Raw genomic sequence first — 22641 nt, forward strand, 5'->3', positions numbered from 1 at the left:
ACCAATTCTGTCTATGAAAATTAAGTACATACATACATATATAGAGAGAGCAATTTTTTTTTCTGAGACAAAATCTCACTCTGTCACCCAGGCTGGAGTAGAGTCCTGAAATCTCGGCTCACTGCAACCTCCGCCTCTTGAGTTCAAGTGATTCTCCTGCCTCAGCCTCCCAAGTAGCTGGGATTAGAGGCACACGCCACCAGGCCCAGCTAATTTTTGTATTTTTAGCAGAGGTGGAGTTTCACCATGTTGGCCAGGCTAGTCCCAAACTCCTGACCTCAGACGATCTGCCCACCTCGGCCCCCCAAAGTGCTGGAATTACAGGCGTTAGCCACTGTGCCCAGCCTAGCAATTTTTATAGCAGACTTATTCAGCTTTTTAAAAAGATAAACAGCACACACATTGCACACTTTTCCTGGCTTTTCTCCTGAATCGTTTTCTAGGCAGCAGGGCAAGGTGACACATTCAGACAAGAAAGGGAAGGAAAGGCTTCAGGGCATGGTGGGAGACCAGGAAATGCTGCTCATCTCCACATAGGCTCTTTCCTTCCACACAGAACAGGAACTTGTAATAATCAACCTGCATCACCCTCCCTTAGGCTCACTTCATAACCTCTCTGCACACAACTCAGAGAGTTGAATAAACGTTTTTAATAAAAAGAGTCAACAATACTCAAGCTGCAGGCTTGGAAATGGTCATGGGCACAATATTCTAACTGCCCTCTGGGAAAAGATAAAGAAGAAGATTCAAAGAAATCTATTTTCTCTGTCTTCCATCTCCCACCAAGTCTTAGAAACCCTGGCCTTGGAATAATCAATCCTTTCTCCTTAATATAAAATAATAACCTGTGAAGAGTAAAAGTCAATATCTCCTTCCCTGGGCTAAGTGATCATGTTTATTGTGCTTCCTTTTTTATATTTGCAAATTTACCAATAAGATTATATTTAAATACGCAAAATAAAAAATAGTACTAAGTGAATTTCAGTGTAACTATTTAACTAATACTCCTGTCAAATCACAATATATTCACTTCTATTAATTTTAATTCACTGGAGAGTCAATTCCTTATTCAACTCTATTTTTGGTGTTCAATGCATTAATAAACAAATGAATGCTACAAACTAGTATTTCTAATTCAGGGTGGAAATGTTTGAAGTGATGTTTCAATTTTCACAATGACTACAGAGAGTGTGCTACTGGGATTGCATGGTAAGACTGGATATGATAAACATTTTGAAATTCAAAGGACAGTCCCACACACTTAAGAATATTATACCAGAAATACTGACAGCCCCTTTTTACAAAGCACTCGTGTCGATCATTTAGTGGTAAGCATGAAAGAAGATTACAAGCTTCCCATTCTGTCTTTCAGCTTTCTTTCCAAATGAGTTCACTGAAACAACAGGCCAAGGGGTTCACTGCCAGGCTCACTGGAACAAACATTGTTTGAATGGTCAGACACTTTCTTCTAAAGTCTGAGGAATATGGCTAATGCTAAACTGTAGAGACAGATCCATCAGTGTCACTCACACAAAATATTGCTGCTTAGAGGGGCACAGCTGACCTCAGGCCCTTTGACTGCCCCACTGCTATAAACATAACCATTTTTGGAAGATAGAATTGTGTCTTTGGGAGTACAGTCCTCAAACAGGCAAAGGAAAGTGATTTGTTCAATTTTATTGTTGGTTTGTTTGTTTGTTTTTTCTTAAGAGATAGATTGGGCTTCTTATCCTGTCATGAAATGGGGAGATTTTTTATTTATGACCCCAGACCTAGCGCAAAATGTCACACTAATCTTACCACCAAGTTGTTTCCACAGCCCTCCAAGGTGCTGAGGTTGATGATAAAAATGACCACTGCTGGAAAGGTGTTGTTATTGATGAACCCTCTGCAGTGGGAGTCCCCATGCCTTCCATTCAGTGCCAGATCTGTTTCCGAATAACCCGAGAAAAGTACCGTGCAAAAATTAATCTTCATCGTAATGGCCTGCACCCCACAGTAGACACTGATGTCTCTTTCAGCTGAAATAAAAATATATAAAAAACAAACATAAGTCAGAAAAGCAGAAAGAATCATAAATAACATTAACATCCCACTGATATATTTATTCATCTCCTTTGTCTGTGTAACTCATTCTTATATTTGATACACCATAATCCAATGTGCCAGCTATTAAGTAGACAAGAAAAATAGCCTTTTATTTAGTTATTTAAGGAGAGATCTTTGAGTGTAGAGATTACAGTTCACCTCTGTTTTCTTGTGCTTGGTGTCCAGTGGATGTATATTAAGTGTTGATCAAGTATTGCCGAATGACCAGAGAATTGAGTGGAAACAAATCAGGTTACTGAGGAAATTCAGAACGAGAGCAACTGGATTATTCAGATCATCTGTCAAGAGTAGTGAAAATCACTACAAATGATGCATTTTCTCAAGTATAAGGAGAAAACAGTTGAAATCCACCCTAAACCCAATTGTCAAGCACTTTGGTATTTGGTAACCCATCTTATGGGTTGTATAAATAAAAGCCATCCATCAGAATTCAATTTTATTTTGCCTAAATTAAATCACACTAGAGAGAAAGGAAATGAAAAATAGTGTTGATATTATGAACAAAAATGCACAGCTCACTATAAGAAAATTTTGCCAATGACTACTCATGCCTCGGTAAAAAAAAAAAAAAAAATGACTTAAACATGGAAATGTAAAACACAATTTGCATGGTTCTCCATAACTCCATGGGTTATCTGTGATGGGATCTAGCCTCTGTCTATAGAAGTGAGCACACACACACGGTCTTCATATCTCTATTTAGTTATTTTTCTACTTGTAATGTAGAAAATGTATAAAGGAAATGGGGAGAGTGGCTGCTAGGTAATTCCCTAGAGGCAGATTATTTTACATTCATCAGTTCTGATAACTGCTATGGGCTGAATTATATCCCCCCCAAAAAAGATATGCTGCAGCCCTAACCCTCAGTACCTTAGGCTTTATTTGGGAAAAGGTTGTTGCAGATTAAATTAGGTAAGATGAGGTAATACTGGGGTAATTACTGAACCCGTAATTCAATATGACTGGTGTCCTTATAAAATAAACATCCAGTGAAGAGACAGACAGACACACAGGGAGAGACCACGGGAAGGCACAGGATTGGAATGATGCATCTACAAGCCCAGGCACACCCAAGGTTGCTGGCAAACCACTGGAAGCTAAGAAGAGACAAGAAAGGATTCTTCCCAGACTTTCAGGGGGAGCACGGCCCTGCCTGGATTTTGAACTTCTGGCATCCAGAACTGTGAGGCAATAAATTGCTGTCTTTTAAATCACCCAGGACACAAGTTTCCGTTGTCTCAAATCACATTGTTTGTGGTACTTCGTGACAGCAGCCCTAGAAAACTGAGAGACTGACTTTGCCATTTTTTTAATCACCCTGTTATACCAATTAGATAAAGCACCTGAAACAAGGATCAAGCTTTCAACATGTAGAAACAAACAAAAACTGATTCTGCTTTTCAACGGGGAAATGACCTTGATTGTTCAAAAGAGGAAAACCAAACAAAATAACACATATTTTTGGTGAACGATGGTATGTTCACCTAAGCAGTATGTAAATTTCATTCAAGGTTTTTAGCATAGAATCAATTTGCTTAAATAATTCAGTCCTAATCTAACAGGAGAAATGTTCAATAGCATTATCTTTTTAGAGTGTTGATTCTATATACACACTGGGTTTTTTTTCTAGCAAAGCGAGTCATATTTGGGGAATGTGAATAAGCAACATGGAAACGTCTATGTTTTTTAATAAGTTTAAACTCATTAAAATTACCTATAAAGAAAGATGAAAAATCTTTTTCATGGCCAAAAACCAAAAGGCTAGGTGTTATAGGAAATTCTACACAGTATTTCCTTTGTTGGTGGAAAAATAATGAATTAATTATGAAGTATGCTTCACCAACCTAGAAAATAATGAACACCATTTAAAATTAAGGGGCTATCTCCATAGCCTTCAGCAACACTAATTATTTAAATGCAAAGATAATTTTTAAGTGATACTTTTTTCTAAAATAATACAGTTTATTTTAATAAATGTTTATGAGTATCTATGAAGTATGTCTTAAATCTACTGATTTCTCTCTATCTACATGCTATTCCTTTGCTCATGCCATCATTATCTCTCCCCTGGAATATTGTACTAGCTTCCTAATTGGTTCCTTTATTTCCAGTCTTAATGTCTTTCAATTAGTACAGCTGTTAATATATTAATCCACTCATGTCATCCTCGTGCTCGGATTTTCAACAGCTACTTTTTCCCATAGGCCAAAAGCCGAAATCTTGAATGTGCTCAAGTCTCACCATAATCTGTTACCTGCCTACCTCTGCATGCTCCTCCCTCTCTCTCTCTTCTATCAACCTTGCTCCCTAAATTTGACTCTGAACATTTTTCACGTCTTTAAATGCATCGCCCTGAGTGATAGAAACCAGAAAAGTAGTTACCTCCTGGGGTGGGAATTGCCTATAATAGGAGCATGAGAAAAATTGGAGAAAAGATAAAAATGTTCTCTATCTTGATTTGGGTGGAGGTTATATAAGTATATACATGTGCTAACATTTCAAGCAGTACCCTGAAGACTGGCACATCTTATTATATGTAAATTATTCCTCACTAAAGTACCGTGGGCATTTTTAAAAGCATAATACAGGAACACACACTCAGTGCTCTTTCTTCTGTCTGGAATGCTCCACCTACCCCAAAGCTTTGCCTAAGTAACTCCTACTCATTCTTCAGTTTTCAAGTTTTATTTACCCAAATACTTGACCTGATCCCAAGTCTAAGGTATGCCACTCTGTTTTATGCTGTTGTATTGCCTTAGAATTGTATATGTATTTGTATATTTTTCTTAATAAACTGTAAGTTACAGAGGCAGGAAAGGTTTTATATTAACCAATGTACTCCAGTGAGTAATTAGCTAATTAATCATATAAGGTCCTGGAGCAACAGAGTGCACTGAGGATTCAAAACATAGTGGTCATATTCCCAAGCACAGGAGTCCTCTCTTATCTTCTAGGGATATATTCCAGGACTCCCAGTGGGTGCCTGAAACCACAGATTATAATGAACCTTATATATAGTATGTTCTTTCCTATACATACATACCTATGATAAAGTTGGTTTTATAAATTAGGCATAGTAAGAAATTAACAATAATACTAATAATTATTATGAGTAAAGTATTATTAAGTAATATCAAGATTACTTGAACACAGCAAAGCAACACTGAGACAGTGAATCTGATAACCAAGATGGCTCCTAAGTGACTAGCAGATAGGTAGCAAATGTACCATGGATAAGCCGGACAAAGGAATGACTCACATCCTGGGCAGGATGGAGCTGAATAGCGTGAGATTTGTTTACACTACTCATAAGGGCGCACAATTTAAAATGTATGAATTGCTTATTCATGGAATTTTCCACTTAATATTTTCTGAACACAGTTGACTGCAGTTAACTGAAACTATGGAAAATGAAATTGCAGATAAAGGGAACTCCTGTATATTACAGTCCATTAGAGGAGACAGACACATTCGTGTGACAGAAAGATGGACAGAAAGATCACGTGGACAGCTATGGAGTAGCATAGAATACCAGCATTGCCCAGACCAGCTGGTTAGGAATGGCCTCCTGGAGAAGATGGCATTAGCTCAGTCTTGAAGTATCAGTGGGAGTTAGCTAGATAGAGGAGTGAAAATTTTATAACACAGAGGGGACAAATGTGAATAAGGAAATATGCTCAGGCTGCCTGGGAATCAGGTAGTTCCCATGCATTTGTAATTAAAATGCAAAGGAGGAAATAGCAGGCAATGAGGACATGTGTTAGGCACAGGTGAGATCACAGGGAACGTTTACATATAAAATGGCCTAAGATACCATCTACCTGAATGTCAAATCAAATCCTCAGCTGTGAGAGAGTTCACTACAAATTAACTTTCTGCTTGGTGAAATGGAACAAGTATCATTGCACTCCTTGATATACCATAAATATACCAAAGTGAATACCTATTCATGAATATGTCATGAAAAGAGAAGTATCATTCTTCTTAACATAAACCAACTAAAGACCAGTTTCCTCAGCTCTGTTTAAGGGTATTAATTAATGCTTAGAGTATCTGAACAAATGGCAAATGATTACTGTGACCAGATGTAGTGCTTTTTTCTGTTTTCTGCTTTATAACCAATTTGTAACTCCTGCAATGAAACTGAATTTGCTACAAACTTATACCACTTTAAGATATGATGACACACTAAAGGCTTTTTGCAGTGTAAGAAAAGAGATCTGTCCAAGTCTTTCCTAACCCAGCTTTCTAAGGACTTTTCACTATTGTTCGGAGAAACACATTCTTTTCCTGGTTGTAAGTACTAAAGACATCCATTCAGCACAACTCTACCATTTGTGAGGCTTTGAGGAAGAAAAAAGAAAGATACCTCAAGTTGCCAAAGGGCAATTTCTGCCAAAAGGAGAGAGAGTTTTTTCAGAGTTACTGAATAACAGTTGCTCTCCTGCTCTCAACAGCTACATTTTTTAAGCCTTTTACTGTCCAATCCCCGGCCTGAATTATGATGTTCAAGACTACTAAACAACCTAATGAGCAGATATCTTTAGGGGTTTGATTTTTAATGTTTTATGTTTAAAGATACTAAGTATGTCAAATGGCAGGCCTGCAGACAGAGTTTATGTGCAGTTACATTGCCAAAACAGCAATGTTTTTTCCCCTGATATTAATCAAGATAAGCTTTTCATAGAAATTAACAATAATTGAATATTCAATTGAACAGGGTAAAAATAGTGTTCTGTACTCTGTCGTCCATCTATCGGGCAATGGTTTTATCTATCTCAGATTTTCTAAAATTTTGCAAATTTTAAACATCCTGTCACATTATCAGCCATGTGTCTCTCCGTGTATAAAATGTGTCCTGATTTGAGGTTCATAGAATGTGGTTACCATATAAATGGAAGTCAAGAAGGTACGGATCCAGTTCTATATACATGAATAAGAATTCATTCAACTTCTTTATCCCCAATAAAGTTCTATTCCTGGAACATTTAATTACACCTTTTCTTTTACACACAATTACTGAAAATATATTTGCATTGTATTATTTACATATCTAATAATACATCTTTGATCTTGCTTTAAAAATTCTATACTCAATTTGCTTAAATCTAACAGCATTCAATTGAGGCTAACGGTGAGGCTTTTGATAGACTGCATCATTTTCAGATCATCTCAATACTGTTGGAGCCTTCATTTCCCTTCACTAGCATCAGAATGCTTAATATTTTCCAGTTATTTTACAGAATAATGAGTACAGATTGATACAATTATTCAAATAATTTGCACATATATATTCTGCAATACGAAGATGGCAACACTAAAATTTGGCTGTAGGCTGGTACTTAGCACTGTAGTGCAGTGACTCAAGATGTCCCTTCATCATTGATCTGAAAAAGTAAACATCTATATGAAAAGAAATTCTGGAGGTCACTGTATAGTGTAAAAGAAAAAAGATGTGGAGGCCAGGCGCGGTGGCTCATGCCTATAATCCCAGCACTTAGGGAGGCTGAGATGGGTGGATCATGAGGTCAAGAGATCGAGACCATCCTGGCCAACATGGTGAAACCCCATCTCTACTAAAAATACAAAAATTAGCCGGGTGTGGTCATGCATGCTTGTAATCCCAGCTACTTGGGGGGCTGAGGCACAAGAATGGCTTGAACCAGGAGGTGGAGGTTGCAGTGAGCTGAGATCGCACCACTGCTCTCCAGCCTGGTGACAGAGCTAGATTCTGCCTCAAAGGAAAACATAAAAAAAAAAAAGATGGGATGCTCAAGAATCAAACATGAAAAATCAGTGCCATCAATTTTCCACTAGTCTAGAGGCAATTGGTTTTATTTATTTTCAAGATCTAAACTACATGCCACTTCATATCAGCAACGTGTTTCAGGAAAGGATTTATTGTGTACATATCATGCGCCAGTCTCTGTGCTAGACTGTGAGAAAACAACATTAACAAACGACCCCGTTTCTTCAAGGAGCTTACTGAATAAAGAAGACAGAAGAAAAGTGAACAATTACAATACAGCCTGATATCGATATACTAGAGATTTGTAAACAACATTGTAAACAACCTTGTCTTGGTAGCAAAGAGGTGTTTGAAAGGGATTGTTAGGAAGAAATAAAATAGTTCCATCTGGTTAGATTCTATAAGGAAGTGATGGGAAGATTGAATGAAGAAAAAGGGATGTCACTGATGTGTAGGTTTCTAGCTTTGGTGAGTGGGTGGATTATGCCCTAAGATAAAAAAATTCAGGGAGAAAGATGATAAGCTCAGTTTTTGAGAGGCTGAGTTACTTAAGAGACATTCAAGCAGAAATGTACAGTAGGTAGTTCAAAATATGAGTCTAATATTGGGGGACAGAAAACAAGAAATACAAATTTGAGAATCACCAAATACTCAGTATATCAATAATAAACAATAGTGATAGCTGAAATTACCAATGAGAGTATTCAGATAAGAAGAGAAATAAACTTAAAACAGAAAAATAATTTCAAAGCTGACCTTTGATGAGCCTTTCTGTAATTTTCCCAAAGGAGTGTAACCATCGTCTCATGTTCTATCCTATCTCACTTTAACTGTGGGGCTATGTCTCACTTACGTTCTATCTGAGAGTGGATATTTACTTTTCTATTAAATTATAAACTAATAGTAGAGAGTTCTGGGTTTTCCTAGAGTGTGTCACAAATAGCAAATATTGATTAAAATACATTTATTTCAGTGGTGTCTAAGTCTTTAATATCAAGTTCCAATATTTACAAACAAAATATGTGTACAGTTGATATGGGTTCATCTTGACTGTTCATCTATCTGTATTCTGCCAACTGCCTGAGATGATGCCTCTGTTTTCTGAGTGTTCAATGAACATCAAAATCCTTAATGTCTAACTTCAAATTGAGAAAAGGCAACTCATTAAATAATATAAAATTAATACATTATTGCAAGTTATTTGTATTTTATCTCTTTAAGTGTATTAGCCTTGGTGACTAGTTATCTTGCCTCATTAAAAACTGAATTTTTAACAGTGATAGGTTCATTGATACCTATTACTATTAATAGCAAGCAAGTGCATGATGGCCAGCTGGGGCTAGTGTAAATACTGTGTAGTTTTGTAACAACATAAAGATAGCAGACCATCATGGGTACCATGTCCTTACCAGCACTTCTTATACTTTACTGTGCGGATGAACCACCAAAGAATCTTATAAAAATACAGATTCTGATTCAGTAGATCTGAGTTGGGGCTGAGTTTCTGCATTTCTTACAAGCTTCCAGGTGATCCTGATGTTACAACTTTTCAGCCAATTCAGGTGCTAAGTCACAGCTTTGTATTTTGACTGGACAGAAGATCACTCATAGGTGGATTTCACCTGGCGAGTTTAAGCCTCCTTCCAAATATCCATTTGTCTGATTTACATGCTTACAAGAGAGAAAAGTTTGGTTGTAAAAGGGACAGGAGGGAGAGAGACAAGAATCATGAAGGGGCTAGAACTGAGTCTGACTCCCTTTCTTGTCTGAAGAGCTGACTGGTTTTGAATCTCGATGAAAGAAGGCTCATAAAATGCTCCGTGAGGCTGAGTCTAAGTAAGCCTTCTTTAGCGCCCCAGTGGCAATGTGTGAAACAAAACTGGGAACAGAATCAGCCTCTTCTCTTACCCCATCTCTGTCTCATTCTGTAAACCATAGCAGTTTAATACCTGGAGGAAGCAGAGCAGCCCACATCAAAAGGCAGCTATGCCAAGTAGGGCAGTGTTTCCATAAAAAGCATTTCTGGCAGTGGTGGTGCCTGTAGCACTGTGGTCAAGGAGTCCAGACCAAAGAACCTAAATGGACCTTTCCTGAGCATGTGTGACATGCTGTCTTGGGGAATCGGAAGCAACTGGAGAGGATGGGGGTAGAGTGGCTAGTCCGTAGTGAGCAGGCAGGAGGCTCTGTACAGTTCAGATGTGGAGATTCCTGTGAACATCATCACATTAGTATTGATGCACTGGTTTGTATGTACTTAAAAGTAGTATTGGTTTAAAACTGATAGTATAAACAGCAATCTGTTCAATATAGTGGGAGGAATCTTTTCTGTATGCTGCAGGGTGCTTTGTGGCATGGTAGAAAATCTCACCTGAAAATAATTTACATTCTTGGCTCCAATAAATATTCCAATACTAATTTATACCATCTTTGTAGACCATAATAATAATTTATATATCAGTTCTGCTTTTATCTCTAAAATGACAGTGGTGATATTTGGTACTACATGGGCTTACAAATTGCCTAGAGAACAGATGCTACATATGTTGTTTTAGCTCATTTTTGAAAGTTAAGATTTGCTCTTACCAAGTTTTTATATAAGATTGAGGTTTTGGTGCTAAAAGAGCTAGAAGTCCTAAAGGGGTATTGATATTTCATCTACATGAAATACCAACAGCTGATGAAGAACTTAAAGTGGATTAGGAATTCAAGTTTCCTCTGTATATTGAACAGGTTTTGTGCCACCTCAGTTTTTCATCACAACATCTGTTTCTCGTTAGCAAATGCAAGCTGTTGTTTCCAGTGCTGCAGGAAATTCATATGCAGTCTGAGGCAAACTTTGCAGACTTATAATCACACTTGCTGCTCCACATTCTTTGGAACCAGAAAAGTTTGGTCATCTTTTTTCAGGCAGAAAAAAAAAAGCAAATGGGTTTTATTTATAAAAACAGAAAAAGTGAAAATTCATGCAATAAAGAACGCTGGCTGTTATTAAAACATGGGAGAATATGGACCTTGAATCACTCATTGAACTTGCTGATTGCTGTCTTCTCCACTGCACTTCATCATTGTAAATTAACCAGAATGTGGTCAGTAATAGCTGCCTGGATCTGTTCTTCTGCCTCATCTGGTGTAGTAATTGCAGTCACAGGTGCAAAGTGGAAAGCAGGCATCCTCTTGACAACTTGGAAACCAAAGCACTATCAGTAAGTAGGAATAAAGGAGAATTGGCCTTTCCTTTCTACACAGAGGACCAGAATATATTCCCTGGGATAATTATTCTACTAGCCTCTCTTTGTCTTTGGGCACAGAACAATGCCATGGTTAAGCAAAGCCTACCACAAAATTAGACAGTTCATTTTACTGAACTCACTCATGAATTCTATTGATTAAATCATTGATTCTCAATTTTACCTCCTGTGGAACACTTGTGTTCATTGAATATTAAAATATTAAAAATATTACCGTTAAAAAGATTTCCTTAGTCAAGCAGGTCTTGAAAAGACTAAGCAAATTCCCCTAACACATGACTTTTCAGATCCTTAAACATGGTAATTTCAATTGAGAATCTCCATACATACATCATTTTTAAAACTTACTATTCAAATTTCATTTTTAGACATCATTGTTTGATGGAAAGAATCCTAGTTTTGTATCTCTATTAATTTGCAGATTTGCAATATTTAACAAATTTATATCCTCAGTTTTCCTACTGTAAAGGGAGGATTTAAAAAGATTTTAAAAGTTTGTTGTAAGACATGAAAGAATTCTGTGAGGTGCCCGGTACTCAAAACATGGAACTTATTGCTTGTTTCCTTATTAGTATTATTTACAACATAATATCAAATCACATGGTATGAAACACTGACTCATACTCAGTTTCCCATGACTACTTAGATCACCATAAGACAGTGTCAAGCCATAAAGTTTCTTTTGCTATAAGCCCATTTTTCTCCTTGGATGTGCCTTTATCATTGAAGATTTCTTTAGAGGCCAGAAAGTTTAGTCTAATCCTCATGTACTTCCAAAGAAAGGGCTGGCTTCAGAAAATACACACCAGTCACAGAGGCCAAGTGCATTCATCTGTATGTTTTACTTTAACCAAATAAAGTAGTTGAGTTTTAGTCTAGAATTATCACAACTGTAATTTTAGTGGTTCATGAGTCTGCTTTTTGCTGTAAGCTTGGATAACCAAGAGTTAACTACCTCTAAAAATTAAATGGCATTTCTTTAAATTTAAATGAATTAGACCATGATGCATCTCTTGGTCCCAGGATAAATGCCATGGAAATTAAAGAAAATAGTTCTAATGTCATGAAACAGCAAAGGTCAGATAGGGTGAGATGATTACTCTCATCATTATTAACATTGCTTTGCATTTAGATAGCCCCTTTCCTTTGCCAGACTCATTCTCATTCCATCCCATTGCTTAGGCTCTGAGCAGCTTGCTGAGCTCCTGATGACATCAAGGGTGATCGTGATGTGGAAGAGATACTGAGAGTCAAGAAGGCAGTAAGCAATTAATCTTTAGGCTTTATTTGCTCACTCTGATCTTCTTTTTGCAAACAACCTCCAAAAAAATGGGTTAAATAATACCCATCTAAATATAAAGTCTCTCCTGGGACTTCAGCATTATTTGGATTTTATTAACATTTGTTTTATTAAAATACAAATTTAATGGTTTTTAAATACAAATTTTAAAATTATAACTCTGTGTGTGGGGGGGTGTATGTGCTTATGAATATACGTCTGGAAAGTTTGGGTGTTTGTTGCCTAAGCCAGATAATACTTAAAGTGCTAATATGTGTAAGAAAAAATACAAACACAAAACACAAATATAATCGAAAATAGAGGAAGAGACTTCTCCCTCCCTTTTTCTGAGAGCATTTACTTTAGAAAACTTATAATTAGAAGTACTTTCTCCTCTCTTTGAAGTGTGTATTAATCCTTTTGAAAACTAGATAGGATTCTTGTAAGCTTTATGACCCAGGAATGTCTTTCTCAAGGATCTGAGAGCCATCTCTTTGAAATGTAAACATCAAGGGAGATGGTAGCCTTATGTCCCAGTTTCTGCGCTGGGGAAGGGAGCCTAATTCTGATCTGAGCCTTGCTCCAAATTGCAAAACTCCCTCCTGTCATAAAGATATGAGAAGTTAATTTTTCCTCTGGATGAAACAAATCAGCTAACACAGATGGTCACCCCACTTACCAGATAAAGAGAGGATTCATATGCGTCACAAACAGTCCTGTCAAGTCCTCTTACTTGAGGACTAGTTATTGTCCATATTGAAAACATATGTAATGAACTATCTCTGCTTGGCTATATAAAATGGCAAGGTTTCTTTCTGTTTTTGTAATCTCTTACTGATTACCTGTGATGTGCATCACATTCTGGTTTAATGCTTATTTAATGATAAAAGTGTTTTTATGTCTCTACTACCCAGGCAGAGAGTATTTTTAGGTTGGGAGAAGATTTTGCTTTTAGTTATATTTCCCCAACAAATAATTGTGCTTTTCATTGGAATAACTGACTCAAGAAAATGATAGAATACACTATCAGTTGTTCTTAACCATAAATGTACATTAGATTCATCTGCAGGGTTTAAGCTACAGATTCCCAAGACCACATTCAGAGATTCTAACATCACTTATTTGAGGTGAAACAGGTTGAGTCCCCACTTTAAACAACTAACCCATATGATTTTGATGCAGGTGGTCAGTAGATGCCATTGTACACAGACTTTTTAACATGATTTTGAAAACTTCACCATATGATAAATACTTCTTTTTCCTGTCCTAGTCATTTCACGGCTTTTTAACATGTCTTATTAACCTTTACAAGTACATAATTACCACACCAGTCAGATCTTCTCTGCTGAGCAATCTTTCTATTACTTGGCCTTCTAACAGGGTCATGGCTTGACCACCCTTCCCAGGCCTCCAGTGACTCTGATGACAGGGAGTCACCGCCTCCCACTATGCTGAGGGAGTGAACACAATTAGCATCTCTCACCTTCTCCAACTGTGTCCTTATCTCTCCTTCTCTTTTAAATCAAACAAACAACTACTACTTTTCCAAGATGAATTCCTTCATCTGTACCGTTGATCGCTTCGGTATTTTCCTTTCTCATTTCATCAATTATTCTTTATTAGTATTTCCATTTTTTGAATACTCTCTCTTTAATCACGTATGCTCAGGTCTCTATAGTCCCAGGAATCAATTTCAACTCCTGCCTTAGGTTGCTCCTTTCTTTTGTTTCAATTCCTAGCTCAGGTTGCTCGTTTCTTTCTTTCTTTCTTTCTTTTTTTTTTTTTCAACCACAAAAGTTATCTAAATAGCAGTCTATTTTCATACTTTATATTTTCCTGCTCTCTACTCATGGCTTATCCACTGCACAGGGAATCAACTCCCATACAGCCATCTTCAGTTTTGATCTCTCTTCTCATACCCAGCTCCACATTTCCTACTACTGAACAGAAAGAAACTGCCACTACATATTCTAAAAATGCCTCAAGCCCATTATTTCCAAACTCGAACTTCCTTTCTAAAACATGCAAGTGTCCTATGTTTTTCTTGTCTGTTAACATTAACATCCAGTTGTTCCAGCTAAAAACATCCTCTAATCTTCTTCTATTTCTCTCACCTCCCAAATCAATTCAATTCTCCTTTTCTGCTGAGTCTACCACAAAAATATCTCTTAATAACTGTCCCCTTGTAGTGCTTCCACTGCCACTGCCTTCAGGGTATTTCTCTCTGCCTCTTGTCTATCCTAACTTGATTCTACCTTGCACACTTCTCCCAATGTCTCTTCCTAAAACGAAATGTGACCACATCAAACCTTTAAAAGGTTATGATTAAAAAGACTCAATGACTCTTGATTGCATTAAAAATTAAAAGAAAACACTTTTATTACACTACATAACACACGTTCTCACCAAAATAATTGTACTTGAATTTACTCAAACTTCTAGCTCTAATTGGTTTACAGGATAGACAGGGAAAGAGGAGCCTGTTCAATGACACCTGAGAGTTGCAGTCGGCCAAATCCAGTGTCAGAACCCTACAAGACAAATGACCAAACTGCTCAAAGAGATAGACAGCATTTTGTAAAAGCAAAGGACAGAGGACACAGTTATAAAACAAAATGAAATAAAAGATATATCAACAAATACTCTGTGTGAAGATTTTAGAGGCAACTTGGCTGAATTTAATGATATTAAGAAATTACTGTTGAGCTTATTTTATGTATACATAAAGGATAATGATTTTTAAGTTCTTTTCCATCACATATAAACACCAAAGCAAGAATAATACATTTATTTTAAATATGCTAGAGATGGGAGTGGTAAGGACAAAGATCAAACAAAATTTATAAATCTTGATAATTGATAATGCTGGATAATCAAAAGAATGCTCTTTCTACTAACCTCTACTTTTATATATGTTTGAAATTTTCCATAATAACAAATGTAAATAAGCTTATTGTTGATATTGAAAGCCATTAACAACTCTGCCTTAGCATATTTTCCCCGAATTCCTTTAGTCATTCCCACCATGACCTTCATATTTTACTAACAAACCAACCACTTACATCCTACGTCTAAGTTCATGAAGACATTCAGACAATTTCTGATGTGTGCTCTGTTGTAGAAATCGCACTTTATCTATGTAACTACCTACTGATTGCTCTATGCAGGTTTGCTGTTCCACAGCATGCTCCAAATACAGGAGGACTGACAGGTTTTGAGAATGTAAACCAGAGAGATTCCATTTGCATGGCCAGAGAGATTCCATTTGCATGGCAGACTTGGAAAAGTGTGTCCAATTATCTAATCTTTATTTGGTAAATGTTGAACTGTGGTTCCATTGCTTTAGCTAATGTAAAATGATGAATACTTAGGTAAAACGTTGAGTAACTTCTCATTGGGTGCAGGTTTTAGAAACCTGTGGGACATGCCCATCAATGTTGCCAAATCTCGTATTTGTCACGACGTTGAGGGGCTTCTGTGAAATTCATTCTGAAGCTCACTGTGTACTTTGGTGGTAATCATTGAAATAGCATTTTTTTGTATTGTACAATATTTCACAATCATTTTCTTAAGATTATTCCTAAATAAATATATGAGCATTTAAGAGCAGTTTTTTAGAGTCTGAATTAATTTATGAGAAAAAAAGATACAAATTTTGCAAATTTTGAATGAAATTAGTCTCTCCCAATTTTTTACACAATAGGCAATATTTTTCATATCTGTGAGCAGCCATTATAACAATATGAACTATGATGAACACTTTGTATGTTAATATGGATGTAAATTACAGCTCTAGGAAAATGTCTTGTCATTTGCCATTTGTTAATATCCACTTAATGTAAAGAGATAGCCCCCCGTTCTCCGTATATATTTAAATGACTTGCTCTTCAAATATAATCACTCTTTCAGAAGCAATTAGAGAATAGATTAGGCTTACACTTACCAGGAAATCTACTGTGGAGGTTGGCATCACAGTTGTAGCCATTGAACTGAGCAGACCCTGGAAGCACTCTAATTGTTAGAAGCAGCAGCAACCATATTTGTTCCATTGCAAAACCTGGAAAAGAGATATCTATCATGTGGACACTCCTACTTACTCCTTCACTCCTACTTACTGGAAAAACTGAGGCTGATCTCAGCTCACTGTTGGATAAGCAGTCTACATCCATGCAGCCAAAGCTCATGAAATAACTGAGGATTATCAGTAGTAAAGGCAGATATTTGGGTTATAACATTTCGATATTGTTTTCATTGTTGCCTTCTGTTGGCTAAGGGTGACAAAGCTAGATTTTCATAGTAGAAGAGCTAACGTATAAATCATAAAGTTTACAAAAGGAAAATTCTTTATTATGCATAGGAAGAACTCAAACCAAGTATCTAGCAGATTGGAATAGCATAACTAGGCAGACTAACCAATCTGGAGATGAGTCTACATTTTATAATGCCAACAAATATGTAGTCAGAGGAATTTAAATGTTGAATACTTGATTCTAAGAGGAATCTCAATAATCTTAATGACCAAATAACAATTTGCCCTCAACAGAAAAAAATTTCCCCCAACAGAAAAATTCCAGACTACTGCCACTTTTCAAAATCAATGGTTTGTGTGTCATTTTCTTAGGAGACATAGTGATAAAGCAAAAGGAAGAACAGGGAAATACTATGTGTGTGAACAATATTGCAGTTCCTCCCACGACTGTTCTTTGGTGGGTAGTAAGGACTGATACAGGCATAAGAAAACGTTGAATTCTTAGGATAAAGTAATGGAAGATGTTTTAAAATATATCAGTGTGGGTTGAACAGTTAAATAGAAATGGACTTTAATACTTAAACACCGGTCAGTCTTGCGTTTAATAATTCTTTTTCTTGGATGCCCATTTATTGGCCTGATAGAGTTACAACATCTTTCAGAAATACCTAACTTATTCTCAGAGCATAGTTTGTACCCTGAAAAAAGTCTTCTGGGTTGGTGGTTTTGGTCTATGCATAAAAAGCAAAAAGAAAATAAAATTGCAAATGGTTTACTCCAATAATTTAGTGCATTTTAAAAGCTAGGGTTTTGGAGGGAAAATGGTGCTTTAGCTGTCCTTAAAGATCTGCCCTTAGATAATTAATCAAGTCTTTAGGAAAAGGAAGAAACACATCTTGCTTTTGAATCATCATTTCACAATAACAAGTTTATAGTGAATAAGGTCACTTTGGTGAGGATGTGGGAAAGAAAGGTATGCTTACTCTCAAAAATAGACTGAAAAAAATACTAATTCAGCAGGCACTTCCTTCCTTCGGCACTATCACATAGTACTTAGGCACACATCTAAAGACTTTGGAGAAAACAGCCGTATGCCTAGTTAGTTCTGATTGCCTGTGACAGTCGATAAGCAAAAGGCTGATACTCATGGCTGACCCAGACCCAAGGCGGTCTTGGCCATACCTGCACCATCATTATCTAGCTCCTCAACATACTTCAAATAGAATAAGACAGTCTTGCTCTTTTGGAGTCTTTGGAAGACACTAGAAAAGAAAGAAGCCTGAATAACCAATACACTCCACTGCACCCACATTTATTCCATGCCCCACCACTTCCTTCTCATGATGGGTCTCAAGAACTCCTGGAAGACACTGGAAACTCTAGACCCACACTGTTGTCCCCAACATAGAGTTGTATCCTAAGAAATTACAGAATCAGGAATTTAAGTTGGTGAGTTATTTTGTGGTTCTGAAATGCTTTCTAGCTAATATATTTTTTCACAGGAGAAAATAACATTTCTTGAATGTACACTTTGCACAAAGAAGGCACTTGGTGCCAGATAACTTTCCTATAGCTGCTCATTTATATTTTTTATAATGATGGGTGAGATTACAATTATTGCTGCATGTACACAGAAAAGAATGAGTCTCAGGAAGTTTAAATGACACGAAAATAAGTGGAGGAACTAGAATTCAACCCTAAGTCTTTCTGATAGTAAAGTTTGTTGAACAAGCTACCTAAATTTCATGTTATTAAATTTAAGATTTTCTTTATTGCCATTTATCATCAGCTGTTTTCTTTAGCTTTTTACATTTTGTATCTTTTAATAGATCTGTTCATCTTATAATGAGTAAATAATTTTCATGTAATTAATATAATTTGCTTTATAGATATATTTTATAATGGGGCATTATGAGGAATAATATTATTTTTGAGGAATAAAATGATTTTTAAAGAGACAGAAGTCCTTATTTCTCATTGTGAAAACAGCAAAAACATTACTATTGACTAAACTAGACACATTTGTGTTGACAAAAATAAGTGAAAAACTCATGTTAATTGAAACAGCTCACTGAGAACAAGTAGTAAACTCTTAGCCTCAAAGCTTTAAATCACACCTAAGGTTCTCCAAAAAAGGCATGACACTGTCCTACTCTCTTTAAGAAAACCTACTGCATTTTCATGGGGATTAATGCCCTAACCATTTTTTAATGAATAAGAGGTGGAAGTAGAAGGCAGCTTTCTTTAACAGAAAATATATTGATTGGATTCAACTAATTCCTTCTCAGCCATTCTCTAGATTTGTCATTTAAAAATCAAGATAAAGGCCGGGCACAGTTGCTTATGCCTGTAATCCCAGCACTTTGGGAGGCCGAGGCAGGCAGATCACGAGGTTAGGATATCGAGACCATCCTTCCTAATACGGTGAAACACCATCTCTACTAAAAATACAAAAAATTAGCCGGGCGTGGTGGCAGGCACTTGTAGTCCCAGCTACTTGGGAGGCTGAGGCAGGAGAATGGTGTGAACCCAGGAGGTGGAGCTTACAGTGAGCCAAGATCGCACCACTGCACTCCAGCCTAGGCTACAGAGCGAGGTTCTGTCTCAGAAAAAAAAAAAAAAAAATCAAGATGATGATCATAGACTTTACAAAGTATAAGTGCATAAAGAATAGTACAGTTTGATCTGTGTTTTAATATTAAGGCACATTAAGCAAGGAATTTTAAAAGGACACCCATATCTCTTATAGAGGCAGTATCCCTATTTTTAATTTCTACACTCTTGGTAGAGCTTATGACATTTTCAAGCCTTCTGGAGGTTCTTTATAGTTCAACTATAAATTAAAACGAACTGATGAACTATTATCTTGCAAATTTCCCATCCTCAACCTTACCTTCATCATTTCCCCTGCACATGGAAAACCTGAGCATCATCTTGCCATAGCAAGTTTGGAGATGCTATTTTACCACAGTCCCCAAATTCTTTTCTGAAATTGAATTGTATGGGATTGGGGGACTATGTTAACACCCTTCACATTTCCTCAAAAACATATCATCCTGGCTGCTCAGGCTCCCTGGCTCTTAGACAGGTGCAATTCCAGACATGTGTATTTTAGTCCTGATCTGGTTATAAAGTTTAGTGGAGTTTCTCTTCAGAATGTAGAACCTGGTTCCTGTGGTTTACTCTGGAATAATTGAGATGCTTGCTGTCGCACTATGGCTCCAGCAAACTCTTGACGGAGAATCTGAGCAGCAGCATTTTTCACCTTCTCCACCACATCTAAGTGCAGCAACTAATGTCTCTGCTTGGATTCTAATAGTGGTTTACAAGAATGACTTGCTTAATACACCCAATAATACAAAATATTAACACCACATTCTGAGATGATAATGGCCTTGAAGATGTGTGTGCAAAAGAGTTTTGTCTGTGTTTCTTACTTAGAATCTTCATAAGTTTAAATTGATGGGAATGGGGAGGAGAAGGAGGATTATAAGTAAAATGTTGAATTTTAAGAAATTCAGAAGTGTTTATATAAAAAAGAGACACCTGCATCTCATAAACTGTTACTAATAGAAGAGAAAATCATATGCTAAGTGATTTGCTGTCAAATATGTCAATATTTCTCATACTAAATTTTCTTTTTAAAATAACTTCATCCAACATGTAAATCTCTAATTTCTTTGCTTAGAATTAAATTTGGAGACAGAAAAATATAATGCACTTTCAATTCCTCCTCAATTTTATATTAATTAATATAGTTCTGTCACAAACATTGTTCTTTAGATTTTAATATAAAATAATCTTTGTTTAATCTTTTTATTGAGATCTGTTACTGTATGTACCAGGCACTGTTCTATGTTTAATATTCAACGAATTACATAGATTTAATTTTTACTTATGTTAAAAATGTGAAAACCAATGCTTAAAGATTTTAATTGACTCACACAGGGTCACAGACATAGTAAATGGCAATGCAGAATTCAAAAACGAGCTTGACATTTGGAATTATTACATTACTCTGTTTGACTTGGAGTTTTTCAAATAAATAAAATTAATGTCCTACTGATTTTCAGAAAGTAAATTATATTAATAATGTATGCTTAAGATATGCTTTGAATTAAATAATTCAGATGATTGAGACAAAATATTTGTTAATATCTACACAATTTTCATGACTCTATTTCATTTAGGCAGTGAGTGCATAAAGAATATTGTTCTTTTCAAAAATTGATTTAATGTAATACTTACAAGTTTTAAGAGCTGACTGTGTACCAGAGTGTTTTAAGTACTTTTATATGTGTTTTCTAACTATGAGACAGGCAATTTATTCTCCTTATACTGAGGAATGAGAAAACTAAGGCACAGTAATCTGAAGTAATTTGCCCAATACTAAGCAGACAGCCAGTGTCAGAATCAGGATTCACGCCCAGAACAACGACTCCAGAAAGCACCCTCAACTATTATATGTGGCACCGCCTTCCAGAAAATGATACATACAATTCTAAATCAAATGGAAATTTGGCAATTTCCTTGGTAAATTTGATCAGTATTGATTTATTCTTGTGTATGCTGTTCAAATCATTACTGAATGTTTATATGTGTCTGGTACTCTCCAGGGGGTGGGGAGATGCTAAGGTACAGCAATTAGAAAATTTTTTATCTGCATATCTGCATAGAATTTACATTCTAACTTCTAAGAAAAGTCAGAAGGAATCAAAATCTATAAGTAAAATATAGAGCATATTTGTGATAAGCGCTATGGAGAATAATAAAGCAAGAAGAATAGTAGGAAGTTCTAAGGTAGAAGGGAAGAAATGTGGACATTTTAAATAAAGTGGTCAGAGATATATAACTAACCCATATAAATGAAGCTTGCTGGTGGGGAACATTGATTATGAACAACCCAGATCTCTGTGTCTATAACGTATACCTCACTTGCTTTTTTTTCTTGCTATTTAGGCACTTCTCAAATAAAATAGACTTTCCTAGTGCACAAATTACTCTTTGGGAATAACTTGGACACTTTAAAAATCTGCATTAACCTTTTCAGATGAATAAAGGTGGCTCTTAGTGCCTGAGAAAAGTAATTTATTAAATAGCACCCCTGTGACCTGAAAAAAAAGTGAACATGTTCGAAAGTGCCTTTATCTGCTCTCAAGAAATAACTTTTGCAGAGTCAAATGAGCTCAACAATTTATCAGACTTTTAAACTTCCTTAATTTTATTGCTTTGATATAGGCTGATCTGTTGTTATAGTTGGAAAGAAAAATAGAAAATTCAAATTAAATATCATCTCTTCAAACATTAAACATCAATCTGAGATTCATGCACTTTTCCCCAATAAACTAAAGCTAACTTTTTATCATACAGATTCACAAAACTATGAAACGAGTTCTTTGGCATTGGTGATGCCCCAGTCCTCTCATTCTTGGCTCTCCTCTGCATTTACTGAGCAGCTACTCTCCATAGGCTGCCGTTCCTGCAGGGGCATGGCCTCACACCTGGTGCTTCTGTATCACTCACTCAAACCTGCTCTGCAGAAAAGATCACAACAGTTCATTAAGGTTTAAATTACTGAAAACATTTAAAGTTCTCAGGAAAAAGGAGGAAAAAAAATGTACATATTTTAATAGAGATCAAAGTTTAAGTTAAAGGATGAAACTCTACTCCAGCATTGGACAACTAATAGATTTAGTGCCTAGGTAAACAGGCACTAAAGCCACACAGGTAGGCAACTGTATTGCCCAGTTAAGAATCTTCATGTTACACAGTCTACTCTCTAGGAAAAGTACATATTAACTCACCCTCCAACATCATTAGTGTTGTTTGTTTGTTTGTTTGTGAGACAGAGTTTCATTCTTGTCACCCAGGCTGGAGTGCAATGGCGTGATCTCGACTCACCGCAGCCTCTGCCTCTTGGGTTCAAGTGATTCTCCTGCCTCAGCCTCCCAAGTAGCTGGGATTACAGGCACCTGTCACCATGCCCAGCTAATTTTTGTATTTTGAG

The 22641-nt window shown here is 36.4% G+C and overlaps 1 protein-coding gene across 1 annotated transcript in view; it reads right to left on the reverse strand.

Moving 5' to 3' along the window:
• The window catches only part of ZPLD1 (zona pellucida-like domain containing 1), a 42495-nt gene extending 22928 nt beyond the window's left edge, over positions 1-19567 (reverse strand). Inside the window, exons 1-3 of the mRNA XM_011955047.1 lie at positions 19528-19567; positions 16329-16442; positions 1801-2021 (exon numbers count right to left, since the gene is read on the reverse strand). Coding sequence (XP_011810437.1) covers positions 1801-2021; positions 16329-16442; positions 19528-19567 — 375 coding nt within the window. The remainder of the gene's footprint in view (positions 1-1800; positions 2022-16328; positions 16443-19527) is intronic.
• Between the last annotated feature and the right edge of the window lie 3074 nt (positions 19568-22641).

The sequence above is a fragment of the Colobus angolensis genome, unplaced genomic scaffold, assembly GCF_000951035.1.
Source record: "Colobus angolensis palliatus isolate OR3802 unplaced genomic scaffold, Cang.pa_1.0 Scaffold393, whole genome shotgun sequence".
Lineage (NCBI taxonomy): Eukaryota > Metazoa > Chordata > Mammalia > Primates > Cercopithecidae > Colobus > Colobus angolensis.